Source organism: Eupeodes corollae, chromosome 1 (genome assembly GCF_945859685.1).
Source record: "Eupeodes corollae chromosome 1, idEupCoro1.1, whole genome shotgun sequence".
Lineage (NCBI taxonomy): Eukaryota > Metazoa > Arthropoda > Insecta > Diptera > Syrphidae > Eupeodes > Eupeodes corollae.
This window is the reverse complement of record NC_079147.1, coordinates 75,394,222-75,420,506: the sequence shown is the minus strand read 5'-3', so window position 1 is coordinate 75,420,506 and position 26,285 is coordinate 75,394,222. Positions and strand designations below refer to the sequence as shown.

General features: G+C 34.0%; 3 protein-coding genes across 6 annotated transcripts in view; 1 reads left to right on the top strand and 2 right to left on the bottom strand.

Annotated features, from left to right (window-relative positions):
- LOC129953797 (protein roadkill) overlaps positions 1–26,285 on the top strand; it is a 448,090-nt gene that overhangs the window by 220,447 nt on the left and 201,358 nt on the right. The window lies entirely within an intron of this gene.
- LOC129953799 (probable cytochrome P450 6d5) lies at positions 5,334–7,634 on the bottom strand. Its single transcript, XM_056067264.1, has 5 exons — positions 6,909–7,634; positions 6,632–6,828; positions 6,338–6,571; positions 5,782–6,030; positions 5,334–5,719 (listed from the first exon to the last, which is right to left on the bottom strand). The coding sequence occupies exons 1-5, from the start codon at positions 7,601–7,603 to the stop codon at positions 5,556–5,558; spliced, it is 1,539 nt and encodes a 512-aa protein (XP_055923239.1). The 5' UTR covers positions 7,604–7,634; the 3' UTR covers positions 5,334–5,555.
- Positions 16,757–22,607, bottom strand: LOC129953800 (probable cytochrome P450 6d4). Its single transcript, XM_056067265.1, has 6 exons — positions 22,028–22,607; positions 21,813–21,965; positions 17,734–17,930; positions 17,424–17,657; positions 17,111–17,359; positions 16,757–17,039 (listed from the first exon to the last, which is right to left on the bottom strand). Exons 1-6 carry the CDS (start codon positions 22,555–22,557, stop codon positions 16,870–16,872), a joined length of 1,533 nt encoding a protein of 510 aa, XP_055923240.1. The 5' UTR covers positions 22,558–22,607; the 3' UTR covers positions 16,757–16,869.

The following is a 26,285-nucleotide window of genomic DNA, read 5'->3' as shown; positions in this document are numbered from 1 at the left end:
CTCCAAAGAGCGAATATTTTGTTTGTTAACATTTTTTTACAGCTGTTGAGCTGTCAGATAAAGCAAATGTTTAGATAATTCAACTAGAGCTTCCGTTTGGAGTCACGTTACTTTACATTACGTCCTTTTCCTTACGATTGTCAAACGAAAAGTGAGGTCGATTCTCTATTGTGATAGCATGCATTGAATTCCTATGGCTGAACTCGTAAACGTCAGGTGAAGCCCAAGCTGAAGCGTGTTTGCAATTCAGCCACATTTTTCTCCCATCGAGTATCGATTTTGTATCCGCAGCCAGATTCAAGTTTAAGGCTTATCCACAGCTGGGTGTTGTATTTGTAATACATGGAAACGCCTATTGTTTCTCGAATTTAAAAAAATTGTTGTTTTTGATGTGACTCTAATCCAGTGAACTTTAGTGTACCTTTATACCTACCGCACTCGATTGGTTTTCAACTTCAAACATCAATCCATTATCTTTCAATTCATCTGGAGTTGGTTGTTTCTCTTTTGTTTGGAATTAACGAACGAAGGAAGGACATTCGACAAATTATTCATACAAATATTTGACAAGAATTCTTCAAAAAAGGTGTTTCGGTTCTTTTTTTTTCGCTCGTTCCCATTGTTTGAATGTGACTTAAGAATTTTTGACAGCGAATTGTAAGAGACACCGAGGGAGAAAGAGAGAGAAAGAAAAAATAAAGGTTTTTATTTGATTTGACGTTTGATATTACTTGTGCACATTGAGTTAAAGTTGAGATTTTAGGTAGAAATTTAGTTGGGTTATTTGCAGTTTTTAGACCTACCTACCTCAGAAAAGACCTCACACAAACTTATAGGCTTGGAAGGTACACCTTTTAGCAGAACAACTTGGGTGATTCTGTTTTTGTTTTTTGTTTTTGTTTCTATGAAAGAAAAAGACGTATTCAAACAAAAGGTTAATTAATGTGAGAGATGACAGGAACCGTCAAAATATTTTGGTTGTAGGTCATCAAAACTGAGCAATCGTATTTAAAGGTGTTTTTTTCTTTTTGAAAACTTTGAATTAGGTATGTTGACCTAGTTTTGACCTGGATAAGGTTTTTTTTTCTTAATTCTTTCCTTTGTTCCATCATCATGGAGTCTTGCTGAGTGTGTGGTTAAGGTTTTGAAAGATAAACTATAATGATAGTAAAATATGTGATGAAGGTAAATTTGAGTGTGTGGGAAAGGTTAAAATCGGTTGTTGTAGCAGAAGCAATAAGAAATTAAATAAATTTGGTGGCGTGACAGTTCGAGGAGAACTTTATGACCTAGTGACATCGTCATATTGGGCGTGTTCCATTTAACATTGAAATTTTCACTATTCTATGTGTCAAGTGTTAATTTTTATTATTTTGATCTGTCAAAGAGACAATTTGATGTTTTTTGTGTTCGATTGGTGAAAATAAATTGATTTGTTTTTTGATTTTAAATCAAAATTTGGAAAATTTTAACTTTAAAAAGATTTACTCTTCCTCGTAAGAGAACACAGTGGTGTAATGTTTGTTTTCTTCTTCCATTAAAAATTAATTTAATTTTAATAGAAAATTAAAAGAATTTTGTTGTAGGTTTGACAGCTCAGGGGCGCTATGCCACTATAGGCCAAAAACAAATATTTCCATATTGTTCCATTTGTCATGAACAAAAATAATTAATTTTGATTGAAATTAAAATTTTTTTTTTAAATGAGAAACTTAAGGTGGATTTTAAGTTGGGACTACTGTCACTCAAGTTTGTAATAACACTTTAATCAATTATTTTACTGATAGCCTCTTAAGACCGTGATAAACTCCATGAACAAATCCAGAGGTTAAGAAAATATCTGGAGAAAGCACTCAGTCAAAAGTTCACGGAGATTGTAAATCTGAGAGGATATTTTTCCGTTAGCACTTTTTACCTTCAAAAGAGTTTTCAAATAAAGACTTGACAACATTTTTTTAAAGTAAAACGCTAACCATTTGATATATTTCAAAAACTTTATTAAAGTTTTTACGGCCACTGTTAAACGTTCGCTATTTCGCTTTAAATGATGGCTCCGAGTTCTTCCAACATCGCGTTGTTAACATAAACCAATAATCGTTTGCAAGGTGTGCTGAGTTGCTTGGCATCATTTTGTTAAAACCAAATTTCTTCCAAGTCTTTATCTTTACAATAACGTTGCGAATGTTATTGCTGAGGAACGAATTTGCATCATCAACGCCGCTGGCATGAAATCGGCACCAAACAGTTTTTTCTTGGATGTTGTTCTGACACTGAATTTTTCATCTTGGAGCATATTCTCCAAAAACCTAGTCGGAGAACGTTAGGCGCTTCAAATGGTCCAATAGTTGATTCAGCTTGATCTCGTATGAATGTAGACCAAGATCTTTATGCAAAATACGTCATAATGATATCTGAGAAACGTCCAATTCTTGAGAATGCCTCAAAGATAGAATTGACTAATATGTATCGCTTGATACGGACGCCTGAACGGCAGCTATTTCTACCAACCCGTTCTACCAACCCGTTGCCTTTTTACTTACTTACTTACTTGGGTCCTCAGGAGTGCTCAGTCCGTTGTGAATCCCTTAAGGGACATAGGGCCTCCACTACGCCTACGTGCCATCGTGTACGGTTTCCGAAGAATTGTTTCAGCTCCCTCCAACTTTTGCTTAGTGACGCTGATTCTGCCTGGACTGTCCTGCGCCATGTGTTTCTCCGTCGTCCAGCTCTTCTTCCTTCTTGTGTAAGCGGATTCCACTGCATTGCTTGGCCTGCAACTCAGTCGTCACCTTCTCGAATTACCATTTACGCCTTCGTATTATAAGGTCTATAGGTTCCTGGCCTGTCCTTCTATGAAAGACCTCATTTGATATACGTTTTGGCCAGAAAATTCTTAGAATGTTATGAAGACATTTAATCACGAAGGTTTGCAGGTTTTTTGTTATGGCTGAAGTAACCTTCCAAGTGCTGCACCCATAAAGAAGCACAGATTCGACATTCGTAGCTTTGTTCTTAAGCTGATAGAGTTATTCCTCCATATTTTCGACAACATACTGACTTCTTGTTCGGTTCCGCCTTCGATGGAGACGATACTTCCAAGTTATTGAAAGCTCTTCACTTTTTCCTAAGGTTGCAAGGAAATATTTATTTGAGAGGATGGTCGGGTTCTGAAGCTGATCATTTTTGTATTTTTGTTTTGTCGGAATTAATTGTCAGCCCCACAACTTTTTCTTCTCTCTCCACACTCATTGTCATTTGATAGAGACCCATGATCATATGAGAAAGTAAGCAAACATCGTCCAAGTGCTTTAAATAGGATGTCTAAGTCCATTGGATCCCTTCGCTACCTGACAGAGCTGCACGAAGAACATCGCGTATCACCAACAAAAACCCTGTGTGACTCCGCTACGGATTTCAAAATCATCAGACAACCTACTATCGTGCAGAACGTGACACTTGGATCCAGCATTGTCTTAATGATCTTATGGTCTATCTCACCTTACAGTGGATAATCATTACATCGTTTTGGAGAAGGTAAGATTATGCCACTCGATTTTTTAAAGACAGAGTTTGTCACCGAGGTTTCTTATCGAAAATGCGTGCATTCGTTATTAACGAATCTCTTCCTTGTTGTGTAAGAAATTTCTTTTCAAGTGGTATTGAACAGGTTCACATCTGATATTCACAACATAAACGCTGGTGTGCCCCAGGGCTCCGTTTTATCTCCGACACTTTTCCATATTTTTATAAATGATCTTTTATCTAAAATTTCTAAACTGCTTAATTCTTTCGCTGTACTGTAAGTACCTTCAGCTTGTCATAATCGTTTTAAGTTCTTATCCTTCGAGTGCGTAACCCTATCGTAATGTCACTTTCCATGGGTGGTACTTGCATGGAGAAAAATCAACAACCTTCAGTTCTAGGTATGTGTTTAACAAACAATCTATTGTGGAGTGATGACTGATTGCACAAATGACATTGCCAAAAATGCTTCTAAGTGTTTTTTCTCATGTATGAGCTATTGACTATGAGACTTGAGTCTTTTAGATAGAACAAAAAAAGCTCTAGAAATGGTAGGCCATTTCCTTCTCTTGAACATCACAGCAAGGTCGCATGCCTATCATTGTTTTATCGATACTTTCATAAGCAATGCTCTAGAGAAATAGGCAGTTGCATTCCTCCCCTCCATCAAATTGATACCAATACTTCTAGGAATGCTAAACAGTTTGCTCTTGAGCCCAGCTTCGAACCTACTGTTAAGTACAGGGATTCCTTCTTTAGCCGCACTACACGAATGCAAAATCCTTTACCAGGCTCAAAAGTTTCCAATCATTACAATGTGCAGACATTCAAAACCAATGTGCATCGGTATCTCCTTTCTAAACCTATTATCCTCTCCTGATTAATCGAACTGTTTTCATTATTATAAGGGTATTCAGAACCCCTTAAATGTGCAAAATATAAAAAAAACGAAATTGTAGAGTAGCGTCTTCGAATTTCGGTAGAAAACTATTACATTTGCAGAAGTTGCCTGTTTGTGTAAATTGACAATGACAGTTCGATGAAATAGTAAACGGGTGCGTTCACAAAATAAATTCAAAGTTGTCAAGTTCCTATTGGAAACACTGATATTTCGATCTTGACTTTTTAAAAAATAGTTAGGAATTTAGTAATTTATTTATTATCATTTAGTTCTTAACAATTGAAGACAATATTTGGAATATATACGCTAACTGACTTTTTGAAAGACTGAAAGAATCCATATCCCGAGTTACAACTGTAACATATTTCCTATATGTAAAACTTTAATTTACAGCCCATTACATCTAATTGCTTATTTGACCTTAAACATTGCTCCCCCCATTAACAAACTCCCAAATCAATTATAAACGTTCAAACAGTGGAGACGTACCTAAGTTGCTATAATTATAATATCTCCACAAATGCATCAACACCAACCGATACGAAATATCTATTATTTCCCCGTTCAAAAGTGTTTCTGTAGGTATTTGATGTTGTGTTACTTTTGGTTTGTTTTTCAAATTCTCATATTTCATCGTGATGAAGTTCAAACAAAATAATATTCTAAAATAAACTTCTAGAACTTCCTCATTGCTGTTTGTTATTGTTATCATTGGTTTTGCGTTATGAATAATTAAACAAAAGTAAACTGCTTTACACTGGCTGGCTGGGCTGTGTTGGTCGGATCAAAACGCTTATTAGCATAACAAACTTATGAAGCTTAACACTGGCAATAAGCTATTTGTAGATATAACCATATCATATATCAAACACCTTATACTCTTAGTATTCTATAACTCGCTTATGTGAGATGCCCTTCTGTATCTAATTAAACTTGTTAGAAGTGCGAGTATAGATACTATGTTATTAAGTAGACAAAACGATTAGTTATGCAAAACTTGTTGGGGCTATCTAAACATAGAGAGAGAGTGAGTTTCAAGTCGGTACTTAAATGATAATTTTCCTTTATTCATAATGTCTATAGTTCTATAGGTCTACGCTTGAATGGGTTTATTATTTTCTAATGAAAGAAATTAAATAATTTTCTTTGATAGTTTGACATTAATGCCAGCTTTTGGATTTATAGTCACGGTCAAAGCGTCAAAATTGATTTCACCCTCTTCAACAGCTTCTAGATTGTAGTTTCGAAGAATATTTATCACGGCTACTTTAACAATAAGTTTTCCCATTTGTTGAGCTGTAGAAAAGGTATCAAAAGTTAAGACTGTCTATCGATTGAAGATGAACTGTGGAACTTACCAATACAATGCCTTGGACCCTCACCAAAAGGCATGTAAGCCTTAGTGTCGTTGTTCTGGTTCGATTCGAGAAATCTTTCTGGATCGAACTTTAGTGGATCGGGAAAGTATTTGGCATCTCGGTGAAGTCCCAGAACTGAAATTACAATGGGGGTTCCTTTTTCGATAATCTTATTAGTTCCTGGAATTGGGTAGTCTTGGGTACATTGTCGATTTAAGAGCGGAAGAGCGGGATACTTTCGAAGAGTTTCTGTAAAGAAATTATTTTCAAACTTATTTCCCTCAAATTAAGTTTCTAAAAAGTGGATAAAATTTCCCTCGAAATTTTCCCAAATAGTATCCGAAATTTCCCAAGAAGTCAATTTAAAATTAAGTTTCCAGAAAGTGAATAAAATTTACCTCGATATCTTTCCCAAATCATATTTAAAGTTCCCTAGAAATCCATAAAACAAAAACTATTTTTCTAGAAGGTTTTGACATTTCTTAATTTTTGAAAATGGAAAAAATCCCAAGGGAAATTTACCTCTTTCTTGTTTTTTAACTCCCTCCGTCCTTACCCATAAAACACATATCCAAATATTTCATATTCTGCATTCCTTCGTATGTCAATTTGCCTCTTTCCAAATTATTCTCAATATCCATTTCGAGTTTTTCCCTAATTTCAGGATTTTTGGCCAATTCAAAAATTGCATATGCCGCTGCTGTTGCTGATGTTTCATACCCAGCGAGATAAAATAAAAATGCTGAACTGGCAATACTTTCAATTGACATTGATTTTGAGTTGTCATCTTCTAAATTTTTTAAATTTTTGTTAAAATTTCTTTTTATTTAAAAAAAAAAACAACACTTACTTTTAGAAGTATCGATTTTCCAATAATTTTCATCTTCATTCACTTCGCCAGTATTTCGGAGTTGTATTAACATTTGCATAATATCTCGACGAATGACATTGTTATTCTCACGATGTTCAACAGTTTGACGTACGATATCTGTCATAAATTCAGCATGATCATGTTTGAATCCGAAGTAGATAAATAATTTTTCGAATCTAGAAATTTGAAGAGAAATAGAGGGATTTTAAATGACATCTGTCATCTGTCAACATTCAATCAAAAATTTAACACTTACTGAGGACACAACATCTGAGCAGCATTCCTGATTGAAAAAATCATCGATGGAAATCGATAGCTCTCGGTTATTTTGTGGAATGCATTGTTTGGATCCTTGAAGCTGTCAATATCCAATCCAAAGACTACTGATCCTATAACTTCTGTTACGAACCTAGAAAACAAACCCTTCATCTCCACCACCACAATTTCTTCATTATTCTGACGACCAAAACTTTCATCCAAATGTTCAACCATTCTTAGAGCTATGCTCTTTATTGTTGGAAACATAGCTCTTAGTTTGACAGGTGTAAAAAACGGTGCCAATTTTCCACGCAACGCCTTCCACTTATGACCTGGCAACGAAAAGAGATTTGCCGAAAACGGATCTTTCACCTCGTCAACATAAACACCACGATCATGAAAGCTATTAAAATTATTCACTAATATATCACGAGCTAGTTCAGCATCTCGAATCACTAAAGCTGGACGAAACATCAAGTAAATACCAATGAATTTATCTGCCGTTGCATTTTTATAAACGTCATAAATTGACATTCCGAAAGAACGTTTCCCTTTTCGAAAGGAATTTAGACAACCAAAGGGTATGTTGGGATTGTAGTAGGGAAATCCTTTACGTTGCCAATAAGTGTAGATGTGTCTTGTTAAATAAGCGATCAAAGTTGTTAAACCGACCGAAAAAAGTATTAGGAACATTTTGACAGAACAGTCTTCAATTTACTGATGAGACTGTTTTTCCATTTTTTCGTCAGAGGGTTTTTATGCAAATATATTAAGTGAAGAGAAAATTAGACGGAGGGTAATTTAATCAGTTAAATCAATTATCTGATTTCTCGATATCTCTCAGCAACAGTAAAAACACAATAGCTGCTATTTTAATGACACAAGGAGAGTCTTATTATAGATTGGAGCGTCACTTGAAGTTAGTGGTGTAATATGACAATTCTATGAAGGTATTACTCTCACTGCAGGTGATAATGCAAAATTCTTATCCGATATTATTTAGAAAAGTCAATTATTGATTCTAACAGTTCCCATAAAAATGGAAAAATATTAGTTTCCTGTTATTAAGTTTTTCCAACGTTAATGCCACTTGAAAGATAACAACCTTGATAACCAAAATATTGCGTGGGGTGAAAGTGTTTTCAATAAACAATATTGAACCATTTCCTCCAAATGATAGAAGGCCACAAAAAAGGTGTCCTAAATGACAAATCAAAAGTTTACTCCTACCTAATCACTTATGCCTAGAGTCAGTACTGAAAGTATATTAATAACAGATCTTAACTAAATCATATCAATAGATTTAATGGCTTCAAATTCTATGAACATTTATCGGTTATTTGATTGAAAATGAAGCTTATTTTAATTTCTATCGTTTATTCGTGTAATAAAGATTATGAACAGTGACAGTGTAACAAGTGATAGTGGTTTAGTAATTGCTACGAAGAGACATAAATCCACATCACATTGTCATAGTTCCATTTCTAATTTAGGGTCCATACATTTTCTATTTTACTAAGAAGAAAATTGGTTCTAATTTTTTAGAAGAAAAGTTCATTTAAAAATTGTATGGAATTATTTCCCAACTGTGATTGATCAAATTATTTAGAAGTGTTTCTTTCAAAGAGTTATTAAACTAACTCACCAAGAGTAACAAAATCAAATTTGTCTTAAATTCGAAATGATAAATAGTTAATGGATTGAAAATAGGGGGGTTTTCAATACTTAATTACTTAAGGTGCCGCTACAGTCCTGTGTGAACTAGGGTCTCACTCAACAAACTTCTCCATCTAGCTCGCTCATTAGCTAGATGTCTCCAAGTTGGGTGAGGTCATTTTCCACTTGTGCTCGCCACCTGATCCGCGGTCTTCCTCTACTGCGCTATCCTGTGGGTATGGATTCCAAGACTTTCCGGGCTGGAGCATTGGTTTCCTTGCGCTCCTTGCTAGTCGTTGGACTTTTACCTTCTGGCTAAGTCTACGTCGCTGTACAGTCCGTTCCATCTTCTCCTCCACTCCCCTTCGATGCATACGAGACGGTAGATCACACGAAGAACTTTTCTCTCGAAGCGACCCAAGGTGCTTTCATCCGCTTTTGCCATAGTCCATACTTCTGCATCGTATAGCAGGACGGGGATGATAAGGGTCTTATATAGCAACACTTTGGTCCCTTAGAGAGAGGACCTTACCACTCAATTGCTTTCTTAGTCCAAAGAAACAGGGTTAGCAAGAGTTATTCTGCGTTCGATCTCAGCGCTGGTGTTGTTTTCTGCGTTTACAGCGGAACCTAGGTGATGTTTTGACCAAGACATCGGTGTTGTAAGTCCTTTCTTGACGACATCATGTACTTTGTTATGCCCTCATTAACTGTTAAACCCATTTTTGCCGACTCTGCCTCAATACTCACATAAGCCCCATTGACATCACGCTGAGTTCTTCCGATAATGTCAATGTCATCAGCATATGCTAGTAATTGGACAGACTTTTGAAAGATAGTGCCTCTAGTTTTGACGTGTGAGCTCTGCACTATTCTTTCAAGCACGATGTAAAAAAAATCGCATGACAAAGAATCACCTTGTCTAAAACCGTTTTTTGACATGCAAAGGTTCTGTTAAGTTGTTTCCAACCTTTATGGAGCAGCTTGAATTCTCCATGGTAATCCTGCACAAACGGACGAGTTTGGCAGGGACGCCAAAACTAGACACGGCTCTATACAGCTCGTCCCTGTAGATGCTGTCATATGAGGCCTTGAAATCGACGAAAAGATGGTGGGTGTCGATTTGATGTTCTTGGGTTTTTCCAGGATCTGTCGTAATGTGCTTATTTGATCGACTGTGGACTTACATGGCACTATAGACCTTCACTTATTATGGCAGAGAAGATTTTAAAAGAGGTGTTAAGTAGACTGATGGCTCTATAGTTTTGCAGTTTAGATGGTCTCCTTTTTTGAGAATCAAGCAAACTATACTATAGGTTCCATTCATCGGGCATGCCTTCTTCCGACCATATTTTACAGATAAGTAGGTGCATGCTCCTAACCAACTTGTCTCAAGCTGCTTTAAAGAGCTCGGCATTGAAGCCATCCGTTACAGCGGCTTTATTAGAATTCAGCTTAGATATGGAAATCTTTACTTCGTCTAAGTCGGGAGGACGGGATTGTTGGCTTTCGTCGTCTATGTTGAATGGTCTGCCTGACAGCGGAATTCGGTTCGTCGTCGCCGTTATACAGTCTGCAGAAGTGGTCCTTCCATATCCTCAGCATTGACTGCGTTTCCACTACGATTTTTCCACTTTCGTATTTGCAGCCTTTGGTTCTAGGTTTATGTACCTGTGAATTTCGTTTCTTTTGTTCATAAATCTTTCCAACTTTATTCGTGCTTTAAAACCTCTCAACATTGTCACCAGACCGCTTCTTATACCCTCTCTTTTTCCTTCTGAGAAGTCGGCGTTCCTCTCGCCTCTTCCGCTCATAGAGCTCATGAGGAGCTCTTGTCCTTTTATGCAGCGCCGCTTTGCGTCCCTGTTGTTGGGCTGCATTTGCCGACATTCCTCATCAAACCAGGTGTTCCTTGATGGTGGCTTCTTGAAACCCAGGCCGACAGATGCGGCTTTTCTGATTGCAATTTGGCAATGTTGCCACTGGTTTTTGATACATTGTGTTGGCGGCAGAGAACTTCGAGAGAGGTTACTTGTAACTCGGTCGGAAAAGGATTTGGCGATCTCTGGCGATTGTAGCCGTTCGACGTTGTACCTTCTCCCAGCACCTTTTGTTTTGCCTTGGGTCTGGAAACCCGAAGTGCTACCTTGGCTAGAACGAGGTAGTGGTCTGAGTCGATGTTAGCTCCTCGGAAAGTTCGGACATCCATGATGCTGGAAGCGTGTCTGAGGCTTGTTGTTGCTTCGCAACTATGATGTTTTTACATGGTCAGGAAGTCCTTAGTATAAGTTTAGCTTAGTTTAAGCTACGTTTACAGCCTTTGTCCTTTTTCCGAAATTATCCATATTCTATCTCTCCACTTTATGACTGTAAGTCCAATTCGTCACTTTTCGAGTAATGGTTCTCAAAAACTTCAAAAATTCCGTACGAATAATACGGTCATGAAATCCAATCCTTTCACCGTAACAGTTGCACTAGCTTTATATTCGAAAAAGTAAGGTCTAATCACACCGCCAATTCAAAATCCCCACCAATAAAAGACACGTTAAGGATGGAGGGCTTTTCAAATACGACATTCCTGCTTATTAACGTAGTCTCCGAGTTAAATATGGGCCTCATCCATATAACATTGTTTCATAGAAAAACCCAATCGTTGAAGATACGACATTGCTGCTGATCAATTATGTGAACTGAACTGTGAAAGCCTTAAGCCCCGGTGCATTCCCGTGTTTCAATATTCAAAAATATCTTGAGTAGTGCGTTGACGCTGTGGCATTACGCGTCATTCTTGCGGACAAAAAATCTAGCAGGTTTCTACTATATCACTTAGTCACTTCGAATCTGATTGACATTGACAATGACATTTTTTCTTCTGAAGACAAAGCTTTCAGGTACAAGATAATTTGTTCTAAGAACCTCCATTGCTGCGTGAACATTGAACTACTGCGACATCGCAGCGTCACCATGCCATAAAAATGACAGAAGTGTTCACAAAGGCTTAAAGCTAATAAGTGTCAATGTAAAATATGGTGTCATTTTTGAAATACCTTAACAATACTTCGGTCTCGGTTCAGCAGCAATATTGCAAGTTGTTTTCAAGCGACGCACATGGTTTCTTAACTTCACATCACTGACTTGTCCCAACAGCTTAAATTTGTCCATCCGTTTCCTATTGCTGTTTGGAAACTGTCAAAAAACTGTCACCGTAAAATCTTTACCATTTTTTAAAGTCTAAAGTTCCATTTTTAGAAAGATCATAGGTTTTACTTGTCAAATTTCAAAAATGACAGTTTTCAAAGTGTCAAATGTCAAAAGATGACAGCTTTAAAACTGTCAACTAGGGCATTGGAAAACCTTTTACTTCTTGATTTTTATTTCAATAGCTTGCATTCGTGGAAATAGTTTCGTTCATTTATACTTCTCGAGTTATGTCAATGGATTCCCTTCTCTGCTAAATGTACTCAATATTTCATTTGACAGTTCCTGTTTACACGAGTATACATATCTCAAACAACTTTCGAAGTTATTGATACCCATACATACTTTGAATTTATGAAATATGTACTCGTTACAATCGCATGGGAAAATATTGTCTTACATGAACATACAACAAAATTTAAGATAACATCGTGCGTATCATGTAAATCGTTATTTAGGTTACGAAATTTAAATATTCCTTCATACAGTTTTGAAAAAAAAAATAAAAGAAAAGAACAGATAAGTTCAAAATAAGGAAAACAACAACCCACAATCGATTTACACAAGTTACACAAACAGCTCGATTTCTCTGGTCGTCCCTTGGGTGTACTTTGGGTTTTGGAAAAAGGCGACGACGACGACCCCGAATGAAACAATGATGACGATGACGACGCACGTTACGAAATTATGCGACCGATGACAACGACGTCGATGTCGTCGTCGTCGTCGTCGTCGACTTCAACAACGACGTAATTTAAATTTGCTTTCAGAATTTCATAATTTTGTTGACTTATCTACGTAAATTATGGTTTCTTATCAAATATTTATGAAAATTGTTATTTTACTACGCATTTAAATGTTAAATCAGGACAATGTAAGATTGTAATTTTGAAAATGTTTATTTTTTAAATGAAAGTAATAATGGACTTAACACAACTTATAAGAATAAAGGGGTGGATAATGTAAGTAAGTTTGCTTTGAACAGCGAAATGTCAAGGCAAAACTTGAGTTCAATAAATTACTTTCAAAATTTTTAGCATTCCCATGAGTAAATCCTATTAAATAAATCACCTATTAACTTATCCTTTCAAAAGTGTCACAATATCAATTTAAGGTAAGCTTGATAGAATATTTGACATTTGTTTATTTTGATTACCATATTTTCCATAATTTTTGTTCTTAACAAAATCAGCTGAACCGTAATTGCTTTATTTATACAAAACCCTGTCCCCCCTCAAGCTTTGAAACAAATTTATGAAGCCTCAATATTGTCAGTTACTGTCAATTTAAGATCGAATGATCTTATGTTTCTGCAAGAGTAAATTGTGCTCAGCTCTGAAATAGATAAAAATATGCTGAACGAAAAATTTATTAGTTCTTCTGTTGAAACCTCAAGTTCTTCAAATTCTCATTACCATGAAGTTGCTGGGCCTGCGTCTATAGAACCAATTACCATCTCTGGTTTCGGTTTTTCCAACGTCGACTCTGCCGGTGTTGTTGAATCAATTCTCTCAATTAAATTAAAAGCCTTTGACATTGACGATATACATCCATCATTTCTCAAAACTGTACTGCCTATTCTTCTATCATACTTAACCCACTGTCACTGTCCTATGCAATGGAAGCTGGCAAAAATCTTACCTATACCAAAAAATACCAAAGGGATAGAGTTCACGCCAATTGCTACTTTATCCTTTTTGTCTAAAGTCTTTCAAAGACTCATTCTTAATGCCAACAATCTAATTACTCCTATGCAATCTCGTTTCCGGAAGAAACATAGTTATTGAAGACTTAACGATGTCAATGGATAAAAATCATGTGTCATGTATAGTCCTCTTAGATTTTTCGAAAGCTTTCGATTCAGTTGACCACAAATTATTACGCAGTATATAAACTTATTTACGAATTTTATTTTTCTTCTGCGGCAGCAAACCTTATTTTTTTCATACCGTACAGGTAGATCACAAGCTGTGGAAATAAATGGGTCGCTATCAAATTTCCTACCGAATTTAAATGGTGTTCCGCAAGGCTCCATTCTTGGTCCATTGTTGTTTTTAATGTACATTAATTCAATTCCAAACTGAATGAAATTTTGTTCCTTAGCTTTGTTCGCCGATGATGTGCAGCTTTACTCAAATTGTCCCCTCGGTTTAATTGAACACTACATTGAATGCTTAAATGAGGATCTTGAAAGGATTCAGAATTGGTCCACAGCAAATAGGCTTCAACTAAATCCTTTAAAGAATAATGTATAGTTATTTCCCTCCATTCCTGACAACATTACTCGCACACAGGAATCGTTGAGAGTTATAAGTCACTAGGACCTAGTTCTCAACGGACTGTTGCGCCACCCAATTTATTTTTTTATAGTTATGTCCCGAACACCTCTTGATCTGTCTTACTTTCCTCGTATTGTCATGAACCATACCCCGATAAAATTTGTTAAGACGGCTAAAAATTTAGGACGGTTAAAAATTTAGGTCCATAAGCCCTACCATAGGTGATAAGACTTATGGAGCCCTGCTTCCATTGTTTGCGGCCTACCATTATACTCCCATAAAAACGCGTCTTTTACTGGCCAAAACCTTAATAATACTAATTCTTATCTATGGATGCCACATTTTTTCTTCTTGTAGTTACCAAAGTAAACGAAAACTTACAGTCGCATTCAACAATACTGCCCGCTATATTTTTGGATTTCGAAGATATGTTCACATCTCAGAAATTTCAAAACATATTCTAAACATGTCATTTGAAAACATACTCAATTTTCGAACATTGTCCTTGCTTTCTGATATCCTACTTTCATCTGTCAGATCATTACAACTTATCAGCCCATGTTACTCTTCTCTTAATCTGAACGTCAATTTTATGTTAATACCATTCGGCTTTGGAATGCCTTGCCAATATCAATAAGGGAGATTCGTGATGCTGTCAAGGCAAAACTCGAAATCAAAAAATACTTGTCATGATTGTAATTTTATACATATATGTAATTAGTTAAAATGAAATGAACAACAAATGAATCATTTGACTTAAATTTGTAAATAAAATGAACTTACATACAAAATTATCAAGGGGTCAAACAAATTTTAAATAATTGATCCATACGTTAATTTGAATGGAGTTCCACAAGGAAACATCTTAGCACCAGTTCTGTTTAACAAGTAGTTTTTCTTCATATTCAACCTTAAAACCATTGGCGCAAGAAACAGAAGATGCTGCAAACAGGTGCGACAGCAGGACCGTTTACAGAATAACCAAACAGCTGACCGGTTCACACAGCTCAAAGCAACACCTGGCGAAAGAAGTAGAAAGTACTTTGATAAGTTCGGTGGATGAGCAAGTCAGAAGGTAAAAAAAAACACTTTTCCTCGGTTTTAAGCCGAGTGTTTGCAAATATTGGTTTCCGTTGGTGATAAGCGATGTACTGCGCGCAGCTTTGTCAGGTAGCGGAGGGATCCAATGGACTTTGACATCGTATTTAAAGCACATGGATTACGAGGATGATGTTTGCTTACTCTCTTATGACATCAAGTGTAAAGAGAGATGCAGAAGTTGCGAGCCTCGGAATTCGACCATCTTTTCAAATAAATATTTCCTCGCAACCGATGGAAAAGATGAAGAGCTTTCAGTAGCTTGGAAGTATCGTCTCCATCGAAGGCGGAACCGAACAAGACGTCATCTGCCGCAGCGGCGTTGGATAACTCTTATCAGCTTAAGGACAAAGCTGTGACTGTTTCGCACAAATGTCGAATCTGGGCTTCTTTATGGGTGCAGCACTTGGAAGGTTACTTCAGCCATTACAAGAAAGCTACAAACCTTCGTGAATAGATGTCTGTATATCAAATGAGGTCCTTTAAAGAAGGACAAGCCAGGAACCTATCCACTCTATAATACGAAGGCGTAAGTGGCAATGGATTGAACATACGCTTCGAAAAGGTAAGGACTTCATTGCAGGCCAAGCAATCCAGTGGAATCCGTTTACACAAGATGGAAGAAGAGCTAGACAACCGAGAAACACATGGCGCAAGAAATTCGGGCGGAATCAGCGTCACTAGGCAAAAGTTGGAGGAAGCTGAAACTCATTTCCGGAAACCGCACACGATGGCGCGTAGGCTTAGTAGAGGCCCTATGCCCCTTAAGGGTTTGGCAACGGACTTAACAGGTGTGAGTACATAAGTAAGTAAGTATTGTTCAACCGGCAAGCAAGTTTCGAAATGACCGCACTTCCAAAAAATGAAGAACTTAAAAAAAAAAATTACTTGGAAATGTTGTGCACATTGTTTCTAAACGCAGTTTTTTCTTAGTCTCTATTTTGACAGGTCTAATCTGTTATGTGTCAACTGTGAGCTGTCATATAAACAATTCAGTTATGCGACAGCGTTCTTCGACAAATTGTCCCATCATATCATCTCGCTTACACTTGATGGTTAAAAGAGATACGCAAGTTATTATAGATATACAAAACGTCAAAATAAGGCATCTCAAAAGTGTCCAATGGCTGTCATTTTGACATATACGCAATAGCTACAAATAAAATCCAGTCAAATTGATGGCTTTTCTTAAAACTGTTGCTAAACAAATAAATTACAGCAATATTAATATTTATTACATTTGCAAATTTCTCAAGCCCATTTCACACAAAATTTTGACTTTTCCAAAATTTGTTACTAATTTGTCCATGTTTCTTTTCTTTTCAGGTATGTTTCAAATATGAGAACCAATATTGTTTTAGACAAGGTAATTTTCAAAAGACCACAAAAGTTGTTAAGAACTTTCACAGTAGAAGACATGAAACTGAAATTTTGAAAAACGTTAAAATTTTTAACAAATACAAAGTTTTCAATAAATTTTTTAAAGCTTCCTAAAAATTCTATAAGACTTATTTTAAAGTCCTTATTTCTTTGATGAATTTCTGACAGTTACTCTAAGTAAGTTACAAACGCAAAATAAAGATAACGAGTTTATTTACAACGAAATAGATTACTATTAAATTCTTATAATACTATTAATTTTTATTAAAAAACACTTTCCACATCAATATTACAAAATAAAACAATAAAAAATTAAAGATAACTAACAATAAATTCATAAAATTATTTTTATAGTGGCTGTTTCCTCTTCCGTAATTTAATATTAGCTCCTCCTTTTGGTGCAATAGTAACTGCGAAATTATCAACCTCAATTTCTCCCTCCTGAGCTGCTGCTATTTCATAGCTCATAAGTACTTTAGCCAAAGCAACTTTTACATTAACCGTTCCCATTCTTTGAGCTAAAATTAGATATTTTTATTTATTTTTGTGTTTACTTATAAAAAAATATTGTTTAATAAAAAATTCTTACCAATACAATGTCGAGGTCCTTCACCAAATGGCATATAAGCTATTGGATTGTAATTTTTGGTTTCTTCTAAAAATCTTTCCGGATCGTATTTCATAGGATCCGGGAAGTATTTGGGATCTCTGTGAATGCCAAATAGGGAAATTACAATAGGTGTTCCTTTCTTTATAACTTTGTCCGAATCAGGAACTTTGAAATCAATTGTACATTCACGATTGAGAATCGGCAGAGCTGGATACTTTCGAATTGTTTCTATGTATAGAAAGTTCAATTATTCGAAACAATTCGTATGACAAATATAATAGAATTAACTCACCCTTAACACACAAGTCGAGATAAGTCATATCCTTGATACTCTCATAAGTAATCTTTCCCTCGTGCTTATCCAGAGCTTGTTTAATATCTTTTTGAACTTTAGCCAAAATCTCAGGGTATTTAGCCAATTCGAATATGGTAAAGGCAGCTGTTCCAGCCGTTGTATCAAAACCAGCAACATAAAATAAGAAAGCCTGTCCAGCGATGCAATCAATTGACATTGATTTCAAATTTTCTTTAAAAAAAAAAAAGAAAAAAAACAATTTTTTGAACTATATCCATTCAAAATGTGTGAGTTATTAGTTTCTTACCTGCAATAGATTGACCTTTCCAAACGTCATCATCTAAATTAATTTTTCCAGTATTTCGAAGTTCGATTAACATTTGCATCATATCCTTGCGATGGACGTTATTTTTTTCACGATATTCAACCGTTTGACGAACCATGTCTTTCATAAAATCTGCAACCGGATCTGGCAATCCTAGACGAACGAATAGTTTTTGAAGGCTGTAAGAAAAATTAAATTTAAAAAATTAGGACAATTAAAATAAAACACTTCAATACAAGTTCGAAAACTACTTAATTCTTTAAAAATCTTCAAGATAACAAATAATTTAAAAACATAAGGAACAACTTAATAAACTTTTTTGTTACAGTTCGAAAGATTGCAATCTTTTGAGAATGCAATCACATAGAATCATTCATTGAATTCAACGTAAAGATTGCATTCATTGATTTCAACTAAAAAATTGGTACCTCAAATTTTGCAATTACCAATAATTTACTATAATCATTTTTAGTCGAATCAATTGAATGCAATCAATTTAGACTTCAAGCATTCTTTGCATTCATATGAAGTCTGAACATTCAAACATTTAAATACAAATTTTAAAATTGTGTATTGTAATTTAACTTAATGGAAAGAATTTAAAAGAATGCAAAGACTTTAAAAAAACGCAAAGACTTCAAATCAGTACAGAACTTCAAAAGAATTTAAAGACTTGAAAACAATGCAAAGACTTCAAAACAATGGAAAGACTTCCAGAGAATGGAGGGACTATAAAAGAATGCAAAAACTTTAAAAGATTGCTAAGTTTTCAAAAGAATGCAAAGACTTCAAAAGAATACAAACATTTTAAAAGAATGCAGAGACTTCCAAAGAATAGAAAGACTTCAAAGAATGCAAAGACTTCGAGTGAATGCAAAGTCTGTGAAAGAATGCATTCTCAAAAGAAGGAAAGACTTTAAAACAATGCAAATACTTCAAAAAATGGAAAGACTTTAAAAGAATGCAAATACTTCCAAAGAGTAGAAAGACTTCAAAGAATGCAAAGACTTCAAGTAAATGCAAAGACTTTCAAACGCTACAAAAACTTCAAAATAATTTAAAGACTTCCAAAGAATGCAAAGACTTAAAGTGAATGCAAAGACTTTAAAACGCTAAAAAAACTTCAAAAGAATTTTAAGAATTGAAAACAATTCAAAGACTTCTAAAGAATGCATAGACTTCAAAAGAATACAAAGATTTCAAAAGAATGCAAAGACTTCCAAAGAATGCAAAGACTTCAAAAGAATGCAAAGACTTCAAAAGAATGCAATGACTTCAAAAGAATGCAAAGACTTTCAAAGAATGGAAAGACTTCCAAAGAATGGAGAGACTTCAAAAGAATGCAAAGACTTCAAAAGAATAGAAAGACTTCCAAAGAATGGAGAAACTATAAAATAATGCAAAAACTTTAAACTTTAGGCTTTAAAAGAATGCAAAGACTTCAAAAAAATGCAAGTTCTTAGAAGGATTGAAAGACTGCTAAGTCTTCAAAAGAATGGAAAGACTTCAAAAGAATACAAACATTTTAAAAGAATGCAGAGACTTCCAAAGAATAGAAAGACTGCAAGATCAAGTGAATGCAAAGTCTGTAAAAGAATGCATTCTCAAAAGAATAGAAGGACTTCAAAAGAATGCAAAGACTTTAAAAGGACGCAAAGACTTTAAGTGTATGCAAAGACTTCAAAAGAATGGAAAGACTTCCTAAGAATGTAAGGACTATAAAAGAATGTAAAAACTTAAAAAGAAAAGAATGCAAAGGCTTCAAAAAATTACAAAGATTTCAAAAGAATGCAAAGACTTCCAAAGAATAGAAAGACTTCAAAGAATGCGAAGACTTCAAGTGAATTGAAAGTCTGTAAAAAAATACAATGACTTCAAAAGAATGCAAATACATTCAAAGAATTTAAAGAATGCAATGACTTCAAGTGTATGCAAAGACTTCAAAACACTACAAAAACTTCAAAAGAATGGAAAAACTTGAAAACAATGCAAAGACTTCAAAAGAATGGGATGACTTCCAATGAATAGAGTGACTATAAAAGAATGCAAAAACTTTAAAAGAATTCTAAGGCTTCAAAAGAATGCACAGACTTCAAAATAGTACAAATATTTCAAAAGTATGCAAAGACTTTCAAAGAACGGAAATGCCTCAAAAGAATGCAAGTACTTTAAAAAAATGCAAAGACTTCCAAAGAATAGAAAGACTTCAAAGAATGCAAAGACTTTAAGTGAATGCAAAATCTGTAAAAGAATGCAAAGACTTTAAAAGGAAGACTTCAAGTCAATGCAATGACTTCAAAACCAAACAAAGACTTTAAGAGAATTTAAAGACTTGTAAACAACGCAAAGACTTCAAAAAAATGGAAAGACTTCCAAGGAATGGAGAGACTATAAAAGAATGCAAAAACTTTACAAGAATGCTAAGGCTTCAAAAGAATGCAAAGACTTTCAAAGAATGGAAAGACTTCAAAAGAACACAAAGATTTCAAAAGAATGCAAAGACTTTCAAAGAATAGAAAGACTTCAAAAGAATGCAAAGACTTCAAAAGAATGCAAATTCTTTCAAAGAATAGAAAGACTTCAAAGAATGCAAAGACTTCAAGTGAATGCAAGGACTTCCAAAGAATAGAAAGACTTCAAAGAATACAAAGACTTCAAAAAATGCAAAGACTTCAAGTGAATGCAAAGTCTGTAAAAGAATACATTCTTGAAAGAATGGAGAGACTTGAAACAATGCAAAGACTTCAAAAGAATGGAAAGACTTTAAAAGAAACCAAAACTTCAAATCAATGCAGTGTTTAAAAGAATGAAAAGACTTCAAGTGAATGCAAAGACTTCAAAAAAATGCAAAGACTTCAAAAAAATGCAAAGACTTCAAAAGCATGCAAAGACTTTAAAAGAATGCTTAAACTGTCAGATGATTGCAATCGTCAAGTGATCGGAAAAGAAGTGTCAAATGATTAAAGATGTCAAAATTTTAAATCCCAATCTTTTCGGCAAATCATTTCTGATTTCAATGCATTCCCAAAAGATTGCATTCTTGTACAAGCCTGCCAACCGTATTTCGTTTAAAAAAATTGTTTTATAGTTCAGAATTCAATCATGTAAATGTGAATTGCTCTTCGTGTCAAAGTGACATCATGAAATTGTACTGATGTTTGGGGAAACGATCACTTTAAAAAATAACTGAACAAAGTAATTTATTTTGAAATCATGATCAACTCCCATTTCGTCAAAAACTAATAACAACAATTTTTAAGGTGGCGATCACTGTTGTTAAATTTACACGATCACATCTTCCACAAGCCGAAACTATTAAAAAAAGCGACTGTGATACAAACTGTCAAAGGCAAAGCAATCTTCAATGACAATCAAAAAGTATTTGTCAAAATAAAGCAATATCCGGTGGCGATAAAATATATGGCGCCATTAAGTCTTGATCGACACCGACGATCACTTTGATTATCAGTATCAATCAATTTCTAATCAAAATCAATCAAATTACGGTTTTTATGATTTTCTTGATAACAAAATGTTTAAAAATAGGAAAATTTTAAAAAACATTGTTATCGAAAGATTTCTTTAAGTCGATCAACGATGTCGATAACGAAGATAAATTTAAAAAAAAGTGTTATCGACCGCCGCGACCGGATGTTCTGCTTTATTTTATTATTTGTTTATGTTTTACCGGCTAACCTTTATCTGGTATGTTTCAAAGTCTTCAATTGAGTGCCATATACAATTTTAATTGATAAAATTGAAGATTCTGTTATCTCTTTTTTCTAAATCACTTGAGTACTTTTGTTGACACTCAAGTCACAGAAAATCTAGATTGTAAAATTTGCAAGTCACTTCTTAATTATTCAAAACAAAATATTCATAACTTAGTAAACAAATTAAGTATCTATAAATACCGCCATCTGTCAAACATGCCAAAGATACGTACCCTCAAGGCATATTAAATAGCTCTTCATGACGTTGAGGCTATTTTGATATGCGTCTTGTGTATCGAAATGATCTCACTTCCCAATAAATTAAAACAAAAATATTAAAATACTCACGCTGGAAACAAAAACGCTGATGTTCCTCTAACAACACTGAAAAATGTCGGCTTGCTAAATTGATCGCTTGTTTTCCTCAACGGATTATTAGGATTCGTGAAACTGTTCACTTCAATTCCAAAGATCGCTGATCCAATGATATCGATTGCATATCTGTAGACAGTGAAATTATTGATACAAATGCTGACATCTTTTATCAAGAAAGTCTTTCATACCTTGAAAAGAACTCCTTCATTTCCATAACAACCTCACCTTCCTCTGGAATGGTTTTGTCCAAATACTTCATCATCTCATTGCCAACATCGTCGACAATACTAAATATCGACTTCAGCTTGCCCGATGTAAAAGATGGTGCCAATTTGGTGCGTAGACTTCTCCAACGTTCACCGGGCAAATTAAACAGATTACCCGAATAGGGATCGTTCTTTTCGTCACAATAAATCCCACGATCATGGAAGCTGCTGAAGTCTTGAACCAATATTTGTCGCGCCAATTCAGCGTCACGCACTAAAATTGCCGGTCGAAAAAACAAATAGATTCCAAGAAATCTTTTCGAGCTATTAAGATAGACATCGTTGATGGCCATTCCAAATGATTTTTGACGTTTGACAACCGATTCCATTGCTCCGAAAGGAAATCCACTGGCGGTATCGTAGGGGAAGCCTTGACGTTGCCAATATGTATAAACATGGTGGATATAATAGGCTAAAGCACCAAGAACTCCTAAAAGTATCAGGAGGAACATTTTACTAAACGATCTTACTTGACTTGAGGTTCGCGTTGAACTGAATGTTCTCTAAGTTCAGAACACAAAACACAAGAGTGATTAATGTGTTTATAGATTTAACGGACAGTCAGCGTGAGCTTCTCGCATTGGTGTGACCATTCTTTGTTAAAAAAAATAAATATTTAAATTGATAATTTATTTTTGTCTTTCTTATTTACTTAACACAATGGTGAAGCTGGACCCTGTTTTATTGATTTTATACGAATTACAAAAACAATATCTGCAGTATGAATACTACCGATAAAAGTTAAAGAAGAATCTTACTACGGATGGGTTTTTGACATTTATACGAATCTCGAATGGATCTTATGTGATTTCGTTCTCAAATGTACTTACGATTGATATTGCATTTGTATCTCGATGGCTGTGTTCGTTGAGTAGATGTGCATTTAGAATCATGTGTTTTCCATTGGCGAAAAAAAAAACAATCTGTTATTGTTGATATTATTTAGTTTTGTTAATGAAAATGAACTAACTGGGCTTATTTTGCAGGAATAGAAAAGATACTTATGTTTTGCTTTGTTTCCACTAAAGGATTATCTCAGTTAAGATTAAATAAATTTTTGTTGGATTAATGATTAAGTTTGACAGCACTTTCTTTTTTGCAAATGGTGTTTCGATGTTTCTTATGAAGTATAAGTGAGATAGTTTGATTCATGTTAAACACTGAAAACTGATGCGCTATCTACTCCATGTGCAATTTTTTTTAATTTGATTAAAACAAAACCATATTTTTTGTACAGAAACATGCAAATAAACAAAAAAACAGACAATTATCTGTCAAACCAAATCCTCCAAACATGGTTTTTCTACACAAATTTTGAATCGATTCTAATCCCCGACTGGAATCGAGTAAACCAAGCTCATTTCAATTTGATTCGGTTTTATAAAGAATTGAGACAAGCTTCAAGCTCGCTTCAGTACCATATGTTAATGTAGTAGTCTACGAACAAACCCCCTTTTTAAAGTTTTTATTTTATGTCAAAGCTGCAATTGTTAAATGAACTTTTTTTTTATAGAATCTCAATTTTCAGATGTTTTCTTACCATTTCTTCTTGAAAATTGTCCATTTTTATGAGTTTCAGTTCGTTTTTTTTTAACTTTTGATTTTCACAAAACTTTCTTCTATTTGTGTGTTTTTTTATTATTATTATTCTGACAGATCTTCTTTTAGTTGTACCAATTTTTAAATACAAAAAGAGGCTGGGATGTGACCCACACTGATAACTTCCCACCCCGTCTGTCGATTTGTCTTGCTTAAAAGTTTGTCGATACGTGCTCGTATCAGTTTTTACCAAATTTGCGTACTATTTTTTGTAGATTTTATTGTTATATGAAAAAATTACTGAATATCGAAAACAATAAAAATAAATAAAAGAAGTTTCAAGCCAATATTTGTAATTTTTTCAAAGCTATTTGAGTCGAAAGTAAATTTGTAGCAATTTTTAATATTGTTTTTTCTAGAGTTTTATTTTTTGTAAAAAAATTGTCAATTCGATTTTTTTCAAAATTTTATCTTATATTGAAAACAATATTTCTTATAAGATAAAATTAGTTTGAATCCAAAATTCCAAACTTTTGAAAAGATATTTGAGTCGAAAATCAATTTATACCAACTTTTGTTAATTTTTTTTCGGTTTTTAATTTTTTGTAAAGAAACTGTCAATTCGATTTTTTTTTTCAAAATTTGACTGAATGTTGACAGCAATATTTTTTGAAAGATAAGAGTAGTTTAAAGCCAATATCTGAATGTTTTGAAAAGATATTTGAGTCGAAAATCAATTTTTACCAACATTGAGTAATTTTTTTTTTAAGATTTTTTTAAACTGTCAATTGGATTTTTTTTCAAAATTTTATCAGATGTCAAAAACATTATTCTTCGTTGCACAAAATTGTTTTGGAGATGAAATCATATTTTAGTCGAAAAATTTTGGAGGTGATTTTTTCAAAAAGTATATTTCTTTGATATCACGTTACACTTTATTATATCAATTTTAATTCAAGTCTGTAGCGTTTTTGGTTCGTAAGATATTTAGGGTTAACCAAAATTTTCACCTTTTTTTTAAACTGCTATCGTAAAAAAACCACGCACGCAATTTTCATGAGAGCCCTTTCTGCATCTTTCTGCCTTAATATCTGTATAACAAAATTTATTTTAAGTCTTTATCTCTTCTTGTTCTTGGGCTATGGAGGACGAAAAAAACGTCGCGAACGTACGGACGTACAAACGACATCTTTCTAAAAATCTTTTATTTCGACTCTAGGATCCTTGAAACGCCGAGAAATGTTAAAATTTTCAATGTGACAAATCGGACCCATTACAATAACTTCCTATGGGAAGTTAAAAATCTATCTACTGCCGATGGGTTTTCTTGAAAATTGTCTACTATACTTTTTATAGAATGCCTAAAAAACACGTTTAATTACAATACAAGTGGTTGTAGTGTTTACCATTCCATTCTTAGTTGTTTCGTGCCAAATGTCAAATGTTGACAGCTGACTATTCAAATTGAAACTTTGCATTAAAAATCGGTGTTTAGTGACTTACCAGGAAATGCTTTAATATTCAGAGTTAATTTGAAACTTTGCATTAAAAATCGGTTTTTAGTGACTTACCAGGGAATGCTTTAATATTCAGAGATAATTTGTAAATTCATAAATGAAATTACATTTCCTAAAATAGGTCGAAAATTTTGAAATTCATGTTTGTAAAAAAACATATTCTATAACCATTTTATAGAAAATCATATAATCTACAAGTTTTAAAGTGTTAAGCATTAATATTCAGGTTGCGTTTATTTTTAAAAAAATCATTTAAGTTTATAAAAGAACTTTGAAATGGTCACACCATATTTTTATACAATCAGTTAAGTCTATTATCGAGACGCAGTTGTTAAACTTGGTGATGAAATAGGGAGTGTTGCTTTAAAACAAATGTTTTCAAGTCGTCATTAACATATGTCTATGGATGTATAAGATTTAAATAATAACCTTCTCAATATTATTTGTTTAAAACTTAATCTTAAATATTGACAATATATTTTGTTGTTGTCTTTGATTGATCTTGTACGTTAAAACCTATGATATGTACCTCCTAAGAGCTTAGGTTAAGTATTTAAAATGTTATCAAAAAGTTCAATAACGACAAACCTTTTAAATAATTGTCTTTCAATTTTTATTAAGTAAGGTTCTAAAAAGAACCAACAAATTAAACCTTAACTGGAAGTAAAGAGACAAAGAATAAGAGATTAGCTATATTTTGTTTAAAGAAAGAGAAAAATAACGTTTGTTTGATTTTGTGTTAACATTATCTTGGTATAGATATGGACTCACTTTTGTGATTACAGTGGGGTTTTATAGATTATTTTGCAACCAAAAAACGAAATATGTAAACATTTAGATTCGTAATACAAAAAGTCTTTTAATTTGTTGGTCAGAATTTTTTAAATATTTTGTTTTCGATTTTATTTTAAGTGAAAGCGAAATGAAAAAAAAGAGGCTGGGATGCGACCCACACTTCCCATCCCATAACTTCTCATCCTGTCTATCGATTTTTCTTGCTTAAAAGCTTTGTAGGTTTTCGTGTTTTGTTAAAAAGGTCGTCACTTGAATTATTCTTAAAAAAAATAAAAAGTAATAACAATATTTTGCATATGATGAAATAGTTAGAATTCAAAATCTATTTT